We start from the raw sequence: 21,580 nt of genomic DNA on the forward strand, positions 1-21,580 counted from the left end.
CACTCTCAAGCTCAGCAAGGTACCAACTGAAGCTAACCAGCAGAAATCTTGAGCTCAAGCTATAAGCTCTTGCACCTCTCTGGAACAAAGGCTTCCCTGACGGGACTGCATGTTGTGTACCCGAGCCCCAAGGGGATGAACATCACAGCCTTTTCTATGGAAAGACACCTTTGAAAAGGCAGGTAAAGACAATGGAAGAATGGCAGTCTGGCGGATCACAACAGAACTCTGCAGAGAACTACACACTCCAGTCAAAAAGATTTCTTACAACAGAACCTTCCTTCTAGGGTTTCTGAGGTTAAAAAAACAGCTGTGGATTCATTTTTGATACTTGCACTGCCCCAAAAAGTTCTCCCAACTACCCTTGAACTTGGGCATGTACATTTTCTTAAGCCCTTATGTGAAACTTAAAGGATCTGAATGCGCATCTGGAAGAGCAGAAAAAGGAAATACCAAGATCTCTATCTGTTACAGACATACCCACCAGAGAACACAATTATTAATCTAAATGATGACAAGAAAAAAAATTGCTTTTCGTTTATATGAAAATATATTACATGTATGTAAAAAACAAAGGACACCAGTAACTGAAACTCACTCTGAACAAATCAGAAACAACATCAACAAATACATACATGAACTCATCTACAGAGGAAAAGAATATTTTTTGCTATGCCAAATGTTCAATTAGATACTTTGAATATAAAAAAAAAAATTGTCCCTTTTTAGTGGAATGATGAACCTTAAGTTATGTTGTTCCTGTAGAATTGCGCAACTCATATACTTAAATGTCTGAAACCGCAAGAGACTGAGAAGGACAAAAGTGAATAAAAAAAGTTTGTTCTGCTTTCATTTTGTCTTAAAACATATTCCAATAACTTAATTCACTCTGAACATCTGACTTGAAATGCCAAAGCATTTGTATTTATTACAAAGCGAGGGAATGAATGAAAGTTTTCTATGTACTTTACATCAGAATATAAGCTCAGAAACTTTACAATGAGAAATCTCAGTACCCTCCTGCAGACAGCAGAAATACCAAAGAAAACAGTAGTTCCTTTGATGCAAATTCCTGCTTTATATTAACCAATAAACTATGTTAAAAAATCCAGACACCTTACTTTAACAGCATACAGCCCAGCACTACTTTTAAAAGAAGTAAATGTGGCCAAACCAATCTAAAAACCAATTTTTAAAAGAAATTAACAAACACAATGAGGTTTGGTTCTTCTTCAAGAACAGCAGGCTTCAAACAAAAGAGGCTTTGTGCCTGTGAAGAACAAAGATGTAGCATGTCATTATAAATAATTATTTCTAAGCATATATGACTTCACTGAATATAAATAAGATGCAGACTTCTAAAATCACTTTCAATTAAGCTGTATATTTGGAAGGAAACTAAGACTTTTGTGTAGCATGACATTCATCTATTCTATTAAGAATGTTTTTTAAACTTGAACATTAGGCATATTTGAGTAAGAGTCACTGTTCTTCGGAACACAAGCATTCAGACTCTTAATTGCAAATTAGCTGCTTGGCAAGAATTCTTATTGGTGGCTATTAAATACGGTCCCCGATACATGCTGACTTTTTAAAAAAATATTATCCTGTTGACATCCCAGAAAATATAAAACACTAAGTTAGCTATCTTTAATAAAACAGACTCTCTCAAAACTTTCAAAGAAACTTGAAAAAAATCTTGTTAGTGGAAGATAAAAGTAAGATGAACCCCTCAGGTTAACTTAAAGAGATCAAGACAAGGAAAACCCCTTCCAATTTTCATTACATGCCAAACGATGAAATTTAATTCTTTACCTGAAGGGAGACTCTTCAACCTTGATTTATAGAAGACTCTGGATTTCTTAAAAAATAATAATAGAAAGCCTTTTTACTCTCATCAACCATAAAATAGCACCTGTATCTCACATTCCTTTCTTCTTTCTGATAATTGGACTTCATAGAATATTTTGGAGGAGGTCAGGATGTAATATGGAATATTGGTTTAGTATCGACACTGTATGCAACTTCCAGATTTCACTTCGCTTTCAAATCAACAATTTCTTTGTCCTTCCACAATGTTTTGAATAAAGGAATAATTCTTGAGACTTGAATTCTGCTTCACAGCAAGCCTTTTCAATAACTTTCAGGTTTTCCTCAAAAAAAGCTTAGTTCACTAGCTTAGCAAGTGGTAGATTAAACGGACTTTCTGCACCTGCATTAGTTGATTTAATAGAAGGCACGCCTTCCTTTGCTTATGAACAGATAGTTATAGGAAGTTCTCCTTCTCTGTGAGCACTCTGGGTGAAAGATTTCCTAGTTCTTTTTAAATTCTGCATTATTTTTCCACTTCAGCTTTCCGTTTGAACATTGTCAGTTTTCTCACATATTCCATGAAGACTCTGGGCTATTTTTCCACATGGTATTTCCAACAGACAACACTGTTTCGTAAAACTAAAAATAATTTAACAAAAAGCAGCCATGAATGAGTTTGTTTACAACTAACTTGCAAACCTCAAAATTATTGCAGGTTTTAGCAACTTTAGAAACATCCAGAGTCATGCTTAGGTACCTTGGGATTGTCTCTACCCCACTAAAAGAAAAGTGCTGCCCACTCTCCCCTGAGGCCGGCAGCCTATGTACCGTCCCAACAAGAAAGGACCTGAGTTATTTCTAATTTCTGCAGGATCCAAAACGCCTTCAGTTGCTGTGGTGGCTTCTCCTTCCTGCACAGCAGGAAATGGTTTGTTCTGGCACTGGTTTGTTCACCCCCAAAGCCAGTCTCATTTACTTCTGCAGCCCCTAAGAGAAGCACCAGCACAGAGTGCAACACCTTGCAAGCACATCCCATTTGCAAGCTGAATAAAATCTTTGACATTTTGGCATAAACCTCAACAGTGAATTAGAGTCAGCAAACTCAGCCCAGCCTGGTAAGCACCAAAGGTTAGCCAAACAGGAGTCGACACCAAATACGCTAAGCTCACCGCTGATGGTTCTCTAGAACGGTTCTGTGCCTCTGTCAGAAGTGGCTTAAGCATAGCCAGTCCCACCTTCAAGGCAAATTGTTGACCTCAAAAAGCCTTGTCCAGTATTGGGTTGTTTTTTTTTTTTATATGACCCAGAAAGAGCCAGCAAGGCTACTACATCTTTGCAAGATCAGGGCCTTGAGAATTATTTTTAACTGCAGCTGCACTTACTGAAAGTAATGGGATTTAATTAATACTATGGTACTTGCCTGCACTAAAACTCAACAGTATTATTTTTATAATATACATATTAGGCATCTTCTTACTTGTTAGAAGTTGGAGCATGTTCCAGCATTCACTGTTTTATTGCCCTTAGCCTGCCAAAATTCTTGAGGTTCTCATAATTACTCTGTCTTCTTTTAAGATACTACTACCATGAATTTCAGACTTTCGTCTCCAGTTCTCTTAAATGTACATTTATACTGACATCTATTTTCTCTGCCACTTTAACTACAGCTACAAAAACATGGCACTGTCCTAAGTGTGGGTTTAAAGCCAGAGAGGCTACTTAACATCACTTTAAAAAAAGCAAACCATCTTGTTACCATCAATTGGAGACTTACACTTTTTAAGTAGGATCAAGTTTCCAAGGAAAAGATCTGGTGAAAGCTGACAGACACAAAATTATGGTGTCTAAGTTTACAGAAAGAACAACATTCTCTGTGAATTAAGACTGGAGCTCCTCCTGCTGTTCAACTTACAAAACAGCAGAAATGGTCAGTAACAACTGTAGAAGCAAAGTGAAAATACAGGCAACCTCATTAATGACAGCAAATGTCATTAAAATTCAATAGTCCAAACGCATGTGAATGTCCTACCATCTTCCGAAGTAAATATTCAGCTCTTAACACTAAGTTTGAGGAATCTAATAAAGGATTTGTTTCCTTAATCCCATTCTACTATAGAATAAAAATAGACTATAAAATATATAAATACATTTAAAATATACAGTACACAGATATAAAACAGACACGAAAACATGTCATGAGTTTCAGTGTCATCTGAGACAAACTTTTGTAGCTGGTCAAAATCTGGAGAACTGAAGAGGAAGTAAAAGGTCACACTAGGATCACATTACTTAATGTTTGCTCACAACATTTCTGTTTGCAAATACAGTCATATAGACCAAAATGGGAAACAGTAAACCCTTTTCAACAGGCATTGACACCATCCCATCTAATATTTCTTGCACCTTTCCGTGGTACGTATGCGACATGCTAGAACGTTGCCAAGTTACATAATCAAGAACCAAACCTGTAGTCCCTTGCTTTATACCTGGGCTTGTAAAGATAATCTAAAATCTTATGTACCTAACAGTATAGGAAACTACAGTTCTGTACATCAGCTGGAGCCACAGTGACAACAGCAGTCAAAAAGAAACACCCGAAAACATACATGTGCTACGCTTTCAACAAAAGCTATGCAGAAATTCCTAACATTATTCCTAACAATACAGAAATCGAGCACACAAACTACTTCCGAGTCCCAAAACATGACAGACAAAAATGTAAGCCATGCACTAAGCCCAGCACTACTGCAAATATGGTCACAGTATTTCTGTAAAAGACATAAAGCTAAAAGTAAATTTCTTCCACAAAGAGAAACCCTTGAAGAACCAAATACTTAATCTATTAAATAAGGAATACTAAGAATGGGAGAAATGCATGACAGGTGAAGATACCTTGTTTGAAAACATGTTTTGTTATTCCCTTAGGCAAAAATGCCAATTAAAAGGGGATACAGTAAGTAAAAATTAGATTTATTTCTCTTACAAATAAACAATGATACAATTTTTAAAAACCCTGAAAGGATGAAATTATGGGATTTTTTCTGGAAAATAAAAGGCAAACAACATTAAACAACTCTCTTTTCTTTAGAGACATAATTTAATACGGATCCAGCTGCCAGACTTTGTGCCTGAAGAAATAAAAACTCGCAAAGATACATTGCCAGCGTCTTGGTCTGTTTTACCTGCAGCTCTCTCTTCATAAAGCTACCATGCAATTCTTGAAGTAAAGTAACTTTGTTTGGTCTTTCACAAAGCCCCCACAAGGAAAGGAAGTATTTTTCTTCCTAATGCCAAAATGAGCAGAATAATCTATCTGTGATCATCAGCAACTCGATTACGATATGGTTAGATACACGAGGTGATTTAAGAAGGACAATAAGACAGTATCAGAAGACACTCCTGCAGGAGGAGAGAGAGAGAAACATACAGAGAGACTTCTACACCTAACCTTTATGGGGTTTCTGAAAGCGGGTGTCCTGCTTTTGGCCGGGATAGAGTTAATTCTCTTCAGAGTAGCTGATACGGGAATGTGTTTTGGATTTAATATGAGAATAATGTTGATAACACAGGGATCATTTAGTAAAAAATGCTGAGCAGTGCTTACACAAAGACGAGGCCTTTCTGCAACTCTCTCACCACCCACCAGCAAGCAAGTGGGCTGTGGGTGCACAAGAAGCTGGGAGGGGACACAGCCGGGACAGCTGACCCAACTGACCAAAGGGATATTCCATACCATGTGATGTCATGCTCAGCATATAGTAAAGCTGGGGGAAGAAGGAGGAAAAGGGGATGTTCAGAGTGATGGTGTTTGTCTTCCCAGGTAACCATTACACATGATGGAGCCCTGCTTTCCTGGGGATGGCCGAACACCTGCCTGTGGATGGGAAGTGGTGAATGAATTCCTTGTGTTGTTTTGCTTGTGTGCATAGCTTTTGCTTTGCCTGTTAAACTGTCTTTATCTCAACCCACCAGTTTTCTCACTTTTACCCTTCCGATTCTTTCCCCCATCCCACCAGGCAGAGAGGGAGTGAGTGAGTGTCTGTGTGGTGCTCAGTTGCCTGCTGAGGTTGAACCATAACAACAGGGAAATAGGAAATGTAGAAAATAAATAGGATACATAGAGAATAAATTTCATCAACACTTGACAGTCATGTTAAGCACTATGTATTAGAATGTAACTCTTGCAGTGTTGAAGACACGTTGCAGGCAAGGTAAAGGAGATTCATAAGCAACAAGGTAGTATCTTGAACAAGTGTGACAGCGCTCTTCCACAGACTGCTATTCACCACTAAGATGGGATTTGGAGACAGTTGAATCTTGACTCTCCTCCAGTATAACCACTACTGTCAAAGTGGGAACAAAGAAGCGTGTCTGCTACCTGATCAGTTTAAAACAAAAGCAGCCCACCCAGGCCGTGCCCCAAACAACTGGGAGCAGGCCCAGCAGCTGGACATCCCTCTCACTCCCCTGCATGGCAAGCTCTGCACACCCAGGACATGAATGTTTCTGCACAGTTCCCATCTGAGCATGCAGTAGCTTAAGATGAGGCCAGTATTAGAGCTGCTGCTCACAGAACTACTGCCTCAGCAACGAAGTACAAGAAAGTACCAGAACAGCCAGGCCAGCTGCTGGCAACACTTCCATGCCATGTGTATACTACCATAGCTTTCTGATCCAGAATAAACTACTACTTTAATCAGACACATCCAGTCTATTTTTGTTGAAAAAAACAAAAACCTACAAAGGTGCAGTTAAGGAAGATTTTTTTCCTCCTCCACCTGTGACAGAAGCACAACTTTAAATTATCTTTTCCAACACAAACCTAAAAGGTCACCGCTGCTTATCTAATAAAGGCAACATGCAGGGCTCATGTCTTTCAAAGCTGGCACCTCATTATGTGCAAAGGTCTTGTGCACTAGTTAAGTCTGTGTAGAGGATTTATTTCTCAGTCTTTGCAGGAGAGATGAGAATGAATTCTATCCATAAACAGTGACAATCTACTTCAGAAGTTTCAAATCAGTAGAAAGGGATGATAGGTGCATGTTCAGTAAAAAGTACAAGCCAGTTAAAATATGAGGAGCAGTTGGATTATATCCAGTGACCAAAGGTATTTTTAAACATTACTTCAACTGAGCTAAGAGCTAAAAGCAAAACAAGAACAAGGATTTTCTAGCTTGTCAGAATACGTTTTATCCTCTTACATCTTCAAAGGGGCCACTACTTCTCCATAAAACAACAGAGGAGCCAAAAAACTTCTACAGGCATTCCAGCAGTAACTAAGAAATGTTACAAACAACTGCCCCACCAGATACTCTTTACTTTTTCATACTAAAGTATATCTTCAAAGAAGGAAATCCTGTTTACATTGAGGACTTTCTTTATCCTTATTGCAAGGAATGAAATACACTCATTTCCATTACAATCATGAACGTAAGGAGCTTACCTCTCAGCACGAAGGACCCCACTGTAGTAAGGGTGATCCCACGGCATCAGCTTCTGAAAGAGAATTCCAGCTTATAATTACAATAACGGACAAGTGAACCCAAACTAAAAGTTTTGTTTCCTTTGAATATTTGTGCAGTTTAGAAAAGTCACAGAACTTTGGAACATAATGGGAAACATTCAGTGCTAAAAACATTGTCAGAAATAGCATCATATATCATAACTTGATACCTTTTTTTCAACATCTGCTTGAAGATGGTATTTCTTATTCAAATACATAATGGGACTTCATACCAGATTTCAAGAAATACACTCAATTCAAATAAAAAGATAAACCTAGTCATGTCCAGAATTAGGACACATACAATACAGCATGCAAATCAGATTTGTATCTAACCTGAAGATAGAAATAAAGCCTTTATTTTTCAGATGAGTCTGTTAATTCAAAACAAAGTTTCACTTCATGGTTTTGTTATCTCAGTATTGTTTTGTGTAAACCAACAGCTATCTTGCACTCAGTGCTTGGTCTTATTACGAATAGCAGCTAATCAGTCAAAAAGCATTTGAAGTCAGAAGACAGAAAGCTTCTCTTTCTAACTATACATGTTGTACAATTTAACTTACTGAATTCTGGGGGTTGAGCTTCATTTTCATCTTTGACATCATTTCAAAATCTTTTTGAGTTCTGAAAAATATTTTTATGATGAAAGCGTTAACGACAGATTTTTGAGCAATGGAATACAGTGTACAGTAATTCTCCATCCTAAGAATATGACCATCATCAGAGATTGACAGTACTCCATAAAAATAGAAGTCCCATATACTGTGGTAAAAAAACTTTTCCATTCTGCTTCTCTCATTTAGGTACCTTCAAATCAAGTCCCTCTTCCTCTGGTTGTACACCTCCACAGCATTTTCCTTCTTACAACAGACCCCATTTATACACAGCAATGAATGTGTTCTGGGCTGTGTGGAACTAAGGGAGGCAAGAAGGACAGGCAGGGGAATTTGCTTATAGATGTGAAATACAGAGTTGTACATATGGGGAGAAGACCAGGAGAGCTGTGCTTCAACACCTAAACTTGGTCTTCCTGTTGGCTGTTGCCTGCATTTCTTGGCACATCACTTGTTGCATTCAGTCCTGAGTGTCCTCTGATGACATAGAGTTTATTCTAAGCTGATAGCTCCCCTCAAATTCTGAGAACGTCTTGCTTTTTGCTTCATCAAAGCACATAATAAGCAGCACTGACCAAGTTATTAGTGCACAAGTCCCTCTATTCTTAAAATAAAGAGTGTGGTTAGAAAAATAACTTCATGAAAACCACATACCTTTTAGACAACTGCTCAGAAAGCTGCTCCAGAAACTGTGTTACTGTCTCTAAAAGTAAAATGGGGAAATAAGAAAGAGAGAGTGTGATTTCTTCCCTTAAAAGATGTTACATTTAAATCAAAATGTTCCAAACAAAACAAGCTCTCTTAGAACAACAAAGTTGCTTTTCGAAAAACAAACTACTCCTCTGACCACTCTGTGTGTTCATTTCAAGAGAATTCAGTACATTTACTTTATTACATTCTGAGATAATGGTAACTTCATAATCTAAGGAGTGAGCATTGATTCTGAACAAAAACACTGGTTCCCAGTCAGTGAGTATTGCCTTATATAGAAAGCATGAGTATTGCATAGAGCAAACTGTATCTGCAGTAAGATACTTACCAGAAGAAAGATGTGTAAACTTAGCAAGAGAAACTAACAACTTTGGACCTCGTACCGAACACAGTGCATTTGATTTCTCAGCATGTCCTTCCACACATGCCTTATACCTGGATTTTTGGCCATTGTTCCCTGAAGAGCCCTGTGAGCAAAGGTGTCATACCCAACCAACTGTGCCAGGCTGTTTCGACTAGCAAGCAATTCTTCTAACCGGCTCAACTGCTCAGCATTTGGGTAAAGAAAAATTTTGTAAGCAGCTTCTCGCACCTAATACACAAAATAAACAAACAAACAAATAAATAAATAAGGTCACATTGCTACAGTGCAGTTTATACGAGAAACCAATGATGCAACTGAAAATCTGGCATTACATCTGTATTTCACTGATATTGTTGGGAGAAGTCCTAAAGCCTTTTAACAGCATTAATTATGACTGCCTGACAATTACGTCCCTCTTCCTCATTCCATCTTTAATGGATAAATGCAATGAGACAACCTAACAGACTGCCATAAAGGGTCCTGTTCTCCAGTCAACACCCCCTTCCCTGCTCATTGTGTCCATCCTTCTGCCAACATCTGTGCTTCTCAGACCACTCTGTGGGCTGTCTTAACTCACTAAAACTTCTGAAAATAAACCCAGAAGAAAGCCAAATTGTTTTCTGAACATCAGTTAGGCTGGCTTTTGGAAGGATCTGATAAGAACCAGACAGGGTCAAGGGAGCGGAAAAAAAAAAAAAAAAACCCAAAGAGAAAAGCCTTATTTCTTTTGAAACTACGAGCTATTAGGCTGCCCATCTGCCCACGGACAATCCGTATTTCTCCTATTTATGGTTTGTTTGGGGCTTTTTTATAATTCTAACAAAAAAACTGCAATCACCTCAAGCCTCAGAAAATTTGGTTAAATGTTTTTTATGTTTCACAAACTAACTGAAGATAATCTTTATTTTGTACATGTAGAATAGGCTTAAGAAATCCAGCAACAACTTCATTCAAAATAAACTTCTCTCTTGGATCATATATTCAACAAGAATGCGGGTCCTGGGTTTATAAAAAATGTGACTATAATAATTCACAATTTATTTCATACCTGTCCTGTTCCACCAGGCATTCATTCTTAGAAAAGCAAATAAAGTGAGAGAGATGTCTCCCCATCCCTGAACATGGTTGAGCAGTGTGTCTTTGCAGCAAAGGCCAACAGCAAGCTGAGCTCTATTTAGAAAGAGCACAGCCATCCAATCCATGGATGTGACTGCTTCCCTCTACCTGGTACTGTCCAGACTACATTTGGAGTGCAATGTTTACATGTGGGTTCCCCAGGACAAGAAAGACACTGACATACTGGAGTGGGGGGCCTGTAGCATAGGGCCACGAACATGTTTGGGGGCTGGAGCACATGACACAGAATGGATGCTGAGTTGGGTTTGTCCAGCCTGAAGAAGAAAAAGCTCAAAGGACATCTTAATCTTTATCTACACTTATCAGTAGGGCGTAGCAAACATGCAGCCAGACTCTTCTTGGGGGTGCAGAGTAGTGAGAGTGATCAAACAGACAGTCTAGAGAAGTAACAGAATCTCAAAGAGGAAGAGATGTAACGGACACAAGCTGGAAGATGTAAAATTCTAATTTGATATCAGGAAAAAAAAAAATAGTGAGAGTGATCAAACAGTCTAGAGAAGTAACAGAATCTCCATCCTTGGAAAGTGTTCAAAACTCAACTGGACGTGTCTCTGAGAAAGCTGATCTACTTGATCCTGCTCTGAACAGGATCACTCAAACTGACAAGCTCCAGAGGTCCCTTCCAACCCAAACTACATGATTTCCAAAGAGCCTCTCCAGAGATCTGACTCAAAGAATGTCATTCTTTAATTGATGTATTACTCACGGCTTCAGTAGCAATTCTACAGATCATGGTATTTTCAGGGCAACAAGAGTTTACTGATGACATGCAATGAATATTATTCCTTTATTTACATCCTATTAGTGCCATAATTTAATTCACTTTTAATTTCTTACAGAAAACAAACATTTCAGCTTGGGTTCTACCACAGTAAGCTTTTCTCTTTTTCATGACAAACAAGATTTCAAAGTCACCTCAATTATTTAACTACATAGTAAGTGAAAACACAACACTTGAGTGTTGTAATACACTCTAATCCTTGAATCGTATCTAGAAGACTAAAGAACCACTGTTACATTTCAAAGAGTCTAAATTTATTTTAAATTTATATACAAATGCATTAATTCTTTTTTGAAAAGCATCATTAGCAATAACTAAAACAACATCATTCAGGATAACTCAGGTTGGATGGGACCTCGGGAGTCTCTAATCCAACCTTCTGCACAAAGCAGGGTCAGCTATGACGTAAGACCTAAGTTGCACAAAGCTTTTTCCAGTCAGGTCCTGAAAGCCTGCACAGATGGAGAGACAGCATCACCCCTCTGTTTCACTGCTTCGGTATCCTCATCAGGAAAAACTTCTCCAACTGGCATTTCTCACTTCAACCTACACCTGTTGCCACTTGTCCTCCTACTATGCACCACTGTGAAGAGCCTGGCTCTATCTTCTCCATGATATCTTCATAGGTACTGGCAGGCTGCTTTCAGGCTCTCCCTAGAGCCACCTCTGCTAGAGGATGAATAAGCCCAGACCACTCAGGCCCCTCCTGACAGTGCAAGCACTCCAGTTCCTGGCCATCTTGGTGGCCTCTGTTGAAGTCACTCCTAAGGAGTGATGAGCAAAAGCTATAACCTCTTCCCTCCGTCTCTGGCACTGCCCCAGTTAATGCAGTCCAGGATGCTGTTGGCCTTCTTTGCTGCCAGGGTCACTTCTGGCTCATGCTCAGCTTGCTGCCCATCAACTGTCTGGGTCTTTTCCAGAGATCAGACACAGCCAGGCAGTCCCAGCCTGTACTATTGCCAGGAATTCTCCCTTTCCAGGAGCAGGACTTTGCATTTGTCTTTCTTGAGTTATATAAGGTTCCCACTGGACAATTCCCTCAGCTTCCAGGTCATTCTAAATGTCAGCCATGCCATTCAGTGTATAGAATGTTCCTCCCAATTTGGTATCACCTGCAAATCTGGCAGGCAAGCACTCTTGTCACGTCCTCTAGGTCCTTAACAAAGATGTTAAACCCAAGCAGTCCCAGGACAGACCCCTGCAACACTTCTCTCGTTACCAGCCTGCCAGTAAAGTACACCACTTCAATCACTACTCTCTCAGTCTGATCATGGAATGAGGTTTTTACCTGCCTGGTTGTCCACCAAAGCAAACTATAATCCCCTAATTTGGATTGCTCCATTAATCTTCCTAGGGATCAAAGTAAAGATAAGTTGCCTGTAGTTTCCCAGTTTGGGTTTTTCTGCCCTTTCTGAAAGTAGGTGGAACATATTTCCACCAGTCACTGGGGTTCTTCCCTGATCTTCACAGCCTACCAAAGACAGCAAGCCTTTCAAGGACAATAGCCAGTTCTCTCCGGAGAACCCTTGGATGCAACTGTCTGGTCCCAAAGACCTGTACAGGTTGAGTTCTCTCAAGTAATCCCAAACTAGGTCCCCATCTACTGCTGGTTATTCTTCTCTTTGAACCCTTTCACTAAGCACAGTGGGCTGGGAGAACTCATTGGTGAACACTGAGGCAAAGAAAGCCATCAGCATCTCAGCCTTATCTGTGTCTGCTGCCACTGTCACGACCAAGCCCACCTTCTCTTTGCCCAGCCTTTTAGCACGAAGGCAGCGGTAGATGCTCTTCTTGTTACCTTTGACATCCCTTGCAAGTCACAACTGCAGCTGACCTTTGGCCTTCCTGACACTATCCCTACATGTACAGACAATATTTCTGAATTCCTCCCTTGTATCCTGTACCTGCTTCCACCTCCTGTCTGCTGCCTTTCGGACATGAAGCTTTGTCATGAGTTCCCTGCTCACCAAGCCTGGTTCCTGATTATGTCTGCTTGGCTTTCTAAGTATGAGGATGCGCTGCTACTGAGCATCTTAGTATTCTCCAATACTATTTTTAAAGAACTGTCAGCTTTCTTGAATTCCTTTACCCTTCAGAGCTGCATTCCATGGGATCCTACCTTGCAATTTACTAAGATGAAGTCTGCTTGCCTGAAACCCAGGGTCTGTGTATTCTGCCTCTCCATCAATCCATTCACGATCTTCCCTCCATTATTTCACAGCTGCTACAGCCAAGACTGCCATTGATTATTACACTCTAAACAGTTCCTCCTTGTTACTCATAACATCATAATCATAATCCCACCTCTAGAAGTGTTCAAGGCCAGGCTGGATGAGGCTTTGAGCAACCTGGTCTAGTGGAAGGTGTCCCTGCCCATAGCAGGGAGGTTGGAACTAGGTGAGCTTTAAGGTCCCTTCCAACCCAAACCATTCTATGATTCTATAAACTGCATGCATTTTTCTCAATAACAATTAAAATAACGGCTATGTGCTTTTGCTATAGAGTATGCCAAAGCAAACTTGGGGAATACACACCAGATCATCGGGACAATCAGCATGCAGACCAGCAACTTGTAAGTAATTGCCTTCAGCTGTAAAATTGTATCGAATATGCTCTGGCAAAACATGTTTGTCAATCTTGTTGGGAAGGTGAGCTCCTGTCAGAAATTCATTACATAAGTCCAATATTCTGACGTTGAGGTTGACTGCCTTTTCACGCTGTGAGAAAAGTACAAAATATTATCTTTAGACATAGTACAAGCAGAACTCAAAGTTAAAACCTAAAGGACTTTTCCAGAAATGAAGCAGAAAATACAACATTTAAGATTAGACCTACAGCATCAACAAAATCCTAACGTAGGGCTGAAGTCAACAAGATCAGATGTTCATCCAGATCTATAATTTCATACAGGATTGAAATTTGAAAGAAAATGCCTATGTTTCTGCATTGAGAAAATGTACAGCGGAGTTTAGGTAGAATTTACATAAGCTTTGCTAGCTGCTTGGAAAGCATTTATAAAACTATGCCTAATATGAATGCTATGTAAAACACAGAGGAAAAAAAAGCAGCACCACTGAGGCAGATAAATCCTACTAGCACCTGAAAGAGATACAGAATTGCAGTTCTCTGGTTACTGTTTGAATCAAACTATTTTCTGGAGACCACAAGACATTTATGGTATTTCAACCTTTCCCCGAGGCGTTTCTGATTTAGGATTTTATCACCATCATCCCAGTATTTCACACATTTAACCCTACTGTAAGATTTTCTTCAGTGAACCTGCTCATGTTAGTAGAGTATGCTCTCTAATATCTGTGGGTTCATAGCTCAAAAGAAAAAGGCTGAGGGTACAGATATCGCATATTTGTCAAGTCCAGAGAATGACAAAACCTGCAGATCTCTGTCCTCCCATTCCACCCTTACTGTTTAAAACACATCTCTTGAGGTTTATTTTAAGAAGCAGGCATTCTTTGTAGCAGAAGTAAATTTCAACTTACAATAGTGAAGGCTTTCTAGAGTCTGAAATGAGAATTGGAAAGAAACACTGACCGGCAAGCAATAGAAGAAAAAGGGAATAGGGAGGGGAGGAAGAGGAAAACATGCAAAAATAAGGGGCAAGTTAAATTGTAACTGAAAGGTGATGAAGCACTGTGGAACCAATAGTCAAAACAGAAATGCAACCCTGAGTCAAGTTTCCAGAGTTGTTCTTTGTATAAAGTAATTGTAAAAAACTATTCTAGAAGCATTTTCCAGGTCACAAAACACCATCACAACCATGACCTTCAGAGTAACTTTACTACACAGATCTGATAAAAGAGCCTTTATACAACTCTTTTTGGAAGGGGTAACTCACACAAGGCATTAACTTTATGCAGAGACATGAGCTATGAACAGACATCCAACAGATCGTCCATACCACAAACGATGATGAAAGATGGTGGTTTTGGAAAACCCATCACTAACTAGGGTAAAAACATGTAAAAGCTTCAAGAGATGGAATCAGACCATGTCCAGATGTTCAGCTGTGCACAGAGTTTACAACTTCTGGTTATGTGAGCACCAAAGGAGAACCTGGACACACACCTGATCCCTTCTAAAACACCCTACTTGATTAGCATCTCATCACAGTACACGGGGTGCTGCTTTTCCCCCCTCTGTAAATAAATTGTTCAGCAAGCACTTATTTTAAACATCTGATGTAGACATCAAAGGAAGCAGAATCCCAGGTCTTATTTATAACCCTTCAGAACAGAAAAAGGAATGATCAGGGCCAAACTGGGAAGAACAAACAACTAATACCTAAACCAACATTAAAAACCCCCACATTTTAGAAGTGATCTAAACCAGACAAAATTAACCACTTCTGAGAAGACAAAATTCCACAGAGGACAACAGGAATCTTGGAGGACAAACTGGCCCAGAATCACGTGATTCATGTCCCACATGTTTCATTATCCTGTCTTTGGTAGTCAGGCACATTTCTATTCATATACTGTAGCCAAAAATTACCTTTTCTTCATCCAAATGAATGCCACTGATCTCAAAATCAAACATAAAAAGTTCTGCCACTCGCCTAAAAATACAGTAAATCCCTGTTAAAACAGCTTAATTTGATAGCAAGCATAATTTCTTAACAGACCCTTAGTAGTTATTTAGGTTTGATGGTTTTTTACAGAGAACAGCAACACAGTTACATGAGCGTTGTTATTATGAACATAGACTTTCCATGGTTTAGGTCCTTAACAGTTTACTCAGTGAAACAGGATTTTTCCTTTTTAGTTATTTTAGTCATCTGCATTGAAAATAACCTGCAAAATAATTCCACTACATTAATCTAGAAGTTTATTTCTTATTAATACTTTATTATTTCTAGATGTTTGTTTATTACCATTTGAATTTGACACTTCATTTATTCTAACAGATCAGAAAAAGGTCTCTTCAAATCTCACATCCTTGATTGTGGGGAAAGAAGGAAGTAACTTACTCTCAAAAAATTCAGTTTGTCTAACCATGTCAGCAAAGAAATAATTCAAAACTATCACTGAACAAGCAGCTAGTAAAACATTTTATAGCAATCATAAAGTAAGCTTCAAATAAATATACTGATAATATAATTTTGAAAGACAAATAAGTTTATAGAAACAAAAATCAAGTTATAAAGTCTGTTCCCTACTTTTATTGCTAAAAAAGGTGATATATACACCACAGTAGAGCACCTGATTTTAATCAAAATGGTGTTATTTTAGAAAATCTTAAGTTCTTACAGAGCTAAAAACTTTCAAACTCCTGTTCAGATAATTTAGTAGTGACTAATTAGTAACAGAAATGTGGTAGGTTTTCCAGTTGTGTTAATTAATTTAACAAAACACAAAATATAAGCACAATGAAGAATGATACATACTATTTTAAAATCTAAATGTGTAAGCATTGGTAAGTACCTGGTTTCTGGATCTAGGGAACTCATAACAACCTCATCAGCTAGCAGACGTCTCAAACTCTGACATAGTTCAACATCCGTGTTTAATCTGGAAAGACACAGTGTAAAAGAATCACACATTAGCAACAAACTTCAGAAACAGAAGTCTTTAATAACATGTTACATGAAGTAGAGTTTTAAATGAAGCACAAGCATGCCAGGGTAGACCAGGCTTATATCGCAGCCCTAGACAGACACATCCCCAAACACCAGTATTTAACAGGAGACTGTCCTTTCATCTTTCACGTATCCACTCACCGTCTGGAATTCAAGGCATCAGCAAAGCAGGAGAAAAAGTATTGTGAAATATAAAATCATTTGGAATCACAGAATCATTTAGGATGGAAAAGACCTTTAGGATCAAAGAGTCCAACCACTGCCATCTCACGTAACAGCTTAAACCTTAACATGAATTAGCATTTTGTACATATGGTTTACAACAGCTAGTTAACTGTCACAAGTCCTAGCAAAACAAAGCTTTGAGTCTTTGAGGGGTTTAAGTCACATGCAGTCAGTTGATAACTTAAAAACTGTTCAAGACACAAACTGAAACTAAAATAATCTTTTGTGAAATACGGTAACAAAGCTAAATCCTTAAATATCCGTAACAGCAAGACTGACACTTTGTTCTCACTTGCAAATTCTTCCTACATATTTTGTTGTTGAGCCCTGTTTTCATAGATGATCATGCAGTAATTTTTAAAGATGCATATTGAGACAGAAAAAAAAAAAAAACCAACAAAACCAAAAGAAGAAAACATACTTCTCTACTAGGGTACCAATGTTCCTGCAAGCTTCTTCAGCAGCCTCTCTGAACGCAAAGTCAGGATGGGCAATTTTCACAAAATCAGCCTGACATAGTAAAAGAAGAAAACAGTGAGGCAAAAAGACAAATAAAAACACCCTTGAACTATAAACCAAGTTGCACTCAAGTAGTTCCACTTATATTAACATTTATGTCTACAGTTCTGTGCAATCTCTTTGCAGAATTTGCATTTTTTCCTAAAAAAAAATAGAGCTTATTAGAAAACTGCTGACAACTATTAAACCAGACAGTGGATGTGTCTTTCCAATAAAGATTTTTAATCCATACAATTCTTAAAAACATTTTTAGTATGGCTTGTATCTTACTTTCCTTACAACACAGAGATATTTCAATGCATTTAAATGTTATTACAAAGGATTTTTAAAACTAAAATTCACAGTTAAAAAGAATGCACACTACAAAATGTGCATAGAGGGTTTGTTTTCAAACCCTTTTTACTCTTGTGTATAGACTGCCAAGTTATGCTTTGACGTCCTTACCTAATAGGAAGAAATATGTTTAAAGAGAAAACCCAGAAGTTCTTTTGGATTCAAAAGAGGGTTCTTATTGACTTACTGATTTTTAGCAAATCTCCAAATACTTAAAGGAGTTCAGAAGGCTAGAAGGATGTTAAAAGGGGACTGAGGAGCTAGGGGCTTCCATGAGTGCCAACATGAATTCAAGGAGGTTTCCACATGTTAAAGAATTAAAATTAGGAATACATTTAATTAAAGATCACGAATATACTGAAGACATTCAGCATGACTTCACAGAAAGTGCATGAAACAAGCTTGATTATATTTTAAGAGTATGACTGCAGTTTGATTGAAAAGGCAACCTTGCAAATGTTACAAACTTAAGATTTTTCCTTCTTAGAATGCCTGCTTAAAATCCTGTATAATATTGTCAGGATAGGTGCTGAATGACAGATCTCAAAGTTCCTGCCAGAGAACAATCACCAAATTGCTTCTAGACAGGGCTCTGTAAACGCTGACTCTTTGTATACCTGACAGTAGTTCATAAGAGGTAATTTTAACTCAGCAAACTGATACAAAACTATGACCAGTGAATTCTGACATTAGTGTTTTAGTTAGATATTGATTAAGAGGAATTAGGCAGAGTCTATATAAAATATAACAGACAAAAGTAGAATTAAGTAGCTTGACAGGGCATGTAAGTACTTGCAGAAGGAAAAGGTGCCTGGCACAAAAGATGTCTTAAATCTAGAGAAGAGTAAGAACTGATTTCAGTATAAATGTTGGGTCTGCTTCCTTCATACGAAGAGTGATGCTTTGATAAAAGATATACTCAAGGCAAACAGTTTCTAGAGAGCAATACAAAGTGTTCCATTAAACTTAACATTTTGTGATAGAGAATATCAGACCAAGTAATTCTGTGGACCACAGGAACTGCAAGCTAGGAAATACGTACCTTTTTTTTCTTGTGTTAATAAAAGGTTAATAAAAGTTAAGAAACTATTTAGTTTCATCTGCTGCTTTTAATCTCTAAGTTCTTTATGGAACTTCACCTATAAACTTCCATAACTTAAAAACAGGTGTATTGCAACCCCAGCTTTAACTTTGAGAGCAATCCCGTTTGCCATAACCTAAGTGATGTTGGAAAGCTTATGTACTAATATTACAGCAGAAATACAATTTTGATTTCACTGTTGTTTTTCTTGTAGCAGCATTTATATGATTTTTACATCTGTCTTAACTGGACAGTTGATGGGATTTTTATTTACCTATCATTCTGTAAAAGCCTTTGTAATTAACATTCAATCAATTTCATTTTCTGTTTTAACACAAAATTTCACAGCACCGATCCACTATTTACTGCATTGCAGAAAAACAAAAAATGGAACATGGCAAAAGCGTGGCCAGCAGGTCGAGGGAGGGGATTCGACCCCTCTGCTCTGCTCTTATGAGACCCCACCTGGAGTGCTGTGTCCAGCTGTGGAGCCCTCAATATCAGAAGGATAGAGACCAGTTGGGGCGAGTCCAGAGGAGGGCCACGAAGATGCTCAGAGGGCTGGAGCACCTCTCCTATGACGAAAGGCTGCACGAACTGGGCTTGTTCAGCCTGGAGAAGAGCAGGCTCCGAGGAGACCTCATTGCAGCTTTCCATTATCTGAAGGGGGCCTACAAGGGTGCTGGGAGAGGACTTTTTACAAGAGCCTGTAGTGATAGGACAAGGGGTAATGGGTACAAATTGAAATCAGGGAGGTTTAGATTAGGTATCAGGAAGAAGTTCTTCCCGGAGAGGGTGGTGAGGCACTGGAATAGGTTGCCCAGAGAAGCTGTGGATGCCCCATCCCTGGAAGTGTCCAAGGCCAGGCTGGATGAAGCTTTGAGCAACCTGGTCTAGTGGAAGGTGTCCCTGCCCATGGCAGGGGGATTGGAACTAGATGATCTTTGAGGTCCCTTCCAACCCAAACCATTCTAGGATTCTATGATAAGCTTATTAAATCAGTCAGTTTAAAACAAAATGCTTCAAGTAACAATTTAAAAAGTAATTTACCAAGTCTGCTACTCTGCACAAGGCATCTGAAAGCTGATCAAAGATCATTACTGTCTCTGGCCCAGGTGGTGTTGAACATGCCTTCTGAACTAGCTGTTCCGATTCTTGCAATGCTTTGTCCTGTGCTGCTTGAAATCCTTCTGGACATCTCAGTTCTGGAACACCAAACAGACCCTGCAGTGCAGAACACATCAAAAACATGTCACTATCACCCTCCCTGATTTCTGCCCCTTTGTTTCAAGGTGCAATTACCATCACAAAATTTTATCCGAATGATTCTAGCTAGGACATTGTGGCACTTCACTAAAATGGTCCCACAGAAGTGTCTTTGTAGAGAGAACAGTCACAAAATCAGAGACTCTGGTATCACATGAGAACATTTTCATTTCTCACCTGTTGTGGTTTAACTCCAGCTAGCAAAATACCAGGAAGCCACTCCCACAAATCCCCCCCTCCCCTTCTCCAGCGGAGGGGAAGAATCAGAGGAAAAAGACAAGGAAGCTCATAAAATTGAAATAAGAACTATTTACTAATTGAATCTAAATGAATATATACAGATACTACTAAGTAATTAAAATAATAGAAAATTAAACATATGATACAGTTGCTCACCACCCACTGACCAAGGCACAGACAGGTCCTGAGAAGCGAGAGTCAGAGCCAGATCCCGAGAGCCTCAGCCCAAGAGTGATCGCAGCAGAGTCTGAGCAGACCCGATCAGCAACAGCATGACCGGGAAAACTAAACAGCTGCAACAACCACTCACCAACAAGCCAGCATAGGAGTTATCAAAGCAGCTAACAGAAGAGTTAAAGAGCCAGCAAAAGAGCACAAAGAGAGTGAAAGTGTAAAAGTGTAATGGCCTGCAAACCCACTCCCTGCCTATGTGTCGAGCACGATGTACTATGGAACGAAATACCCCTTCGGTCAGTTTGCGTCAGGTGCCTGAACTGTGTGTCCCCCCACACTGCCTGTGGCAAGAAAAGTTGGGAATGCAGCTGCAGTACCAGAAGCTGAGAAATGCCCTGAATTTGGTGCAGGCACGCGCCAGCTAAAAAACACCTTATCAGTACTTTTCTCAGTGTAAATCCAGAAATCTAGCTTCATACCAGCCACTGTGAAGAGTTAACTCTTTCCTGACTAAAATCAGCATGGGTACCAGACAAATCATAGGAAGCCTATTTATGTTCTGAAATGAGGGAAAATCACCCCTCTGAAGCAAGACTTATGAAGGAATGCAAGGACTAAGCAGGAGTATCAAAACAGTAAATGAGTTGGCCAACAGCCCTAGATCAAGGGGATTGCAGGCAGTAAGACAGCAGTCTCAGGCTCATTAAATGAGCCCCAAATACTGGAACCAGATCTCAAAGGAATAATAAGCAACAACTCAAAAATTTTATGGTATGAAAAGTTTTCTTCCTGAAGTTCTTACCAAGTCTGGCCCTGTCCAAGAGGGCAGGGTAGACACAGACAGCAGTTATGTTCTGCATTCGTGGAAGAGTGTTAAAGGGGTCCTATTGCAGCTCAAACAAAATTGCTAATGCTACCTGCTAGAGAAGTTCCACAATACAGAGCTACATGGGTAAAAACCAATGTCATTTAAGATAAAACAGTATCTCTGCAAGCAATAGACTCCCTCTGCAATCACCCAACTGCAACATGTGCATCTCCTTACCTCCTAACTACAGCATCTATCAGTATGAGATACATGATTTCACACAATACCCACCCCTTCCCAAATTTAACCTCAGCACCTAAGAATAACAATCCGGATTTCAAAATCCACCAGCCAGACACTTTGCAATGCACCCTCTGCAAACCCTGTGTTACAGCAGTCAGCTGCAGGTTTGCATGCAG

General features: G+C 39.1%; 1 protein-coding gene across 1 annotated transcript in view; it reads right to left on the reverse strand.

Annotated features, from left to right (window-relative positions):
• Positions 1-19,924, reverse strand: part of MIPEP (mitochondrial intermediate peptidase) — a 72,422-nt gene extending 52,498 nt beyond the window's left edge. The window contains exons 1-9 of the mRNA XM_010161070.1: positions 19,724-19,924; positions 17,162-17,250; positions 16,361-16,447; positions 15,432-15,495; positions 13,457-13,639; positions 9,076-9,232; positions 8,584-8,632; positions 7,879-7,939; positions 7,256-7,308 (exon numbers count right to left, since the gene is read on the reverse strand). Coding sequence (XP_010159372.1) covers positions 7,256-7,308; positions 7,879-7,939; positions 8,584-8,632; positions 9,076-9,232; positions 13,457-13,639; positions 15,432-15,495; positions 16,361-16,447; positions 17,162-17,250; positions 19,724-19,924 — 944 coding nt within the window. The remainder of the gene's footprint in view (positions 1-7,255; positions 7,309-7,878; positions 7,940-8,583; positions 8,633-9,075; positions 9,233-13,456; positions 13,640-15,431; positions 15,496-16,360; positions 16,448-17,161; positions 17,251-19,723) is intronic.
• Between the last annotated feature and the right edge of the window lie 1,656 nt (positions 19,925-21,580).

Source organism: Eurypyga helias, unplaced genomic scaffold (assembly GCF_000690775.1).
Source record: "Eurypyga helias isolate BGI_N326 unplaced genomic scaffold, ASM69077v1 scaffold2611, whole genome shotgun sequence".
NCBI lineage: Eukaryota > Metazoa > Chordata > Aves > Eurypygiformes > Eurypygidae > Eurypyga > Eurypyga helias.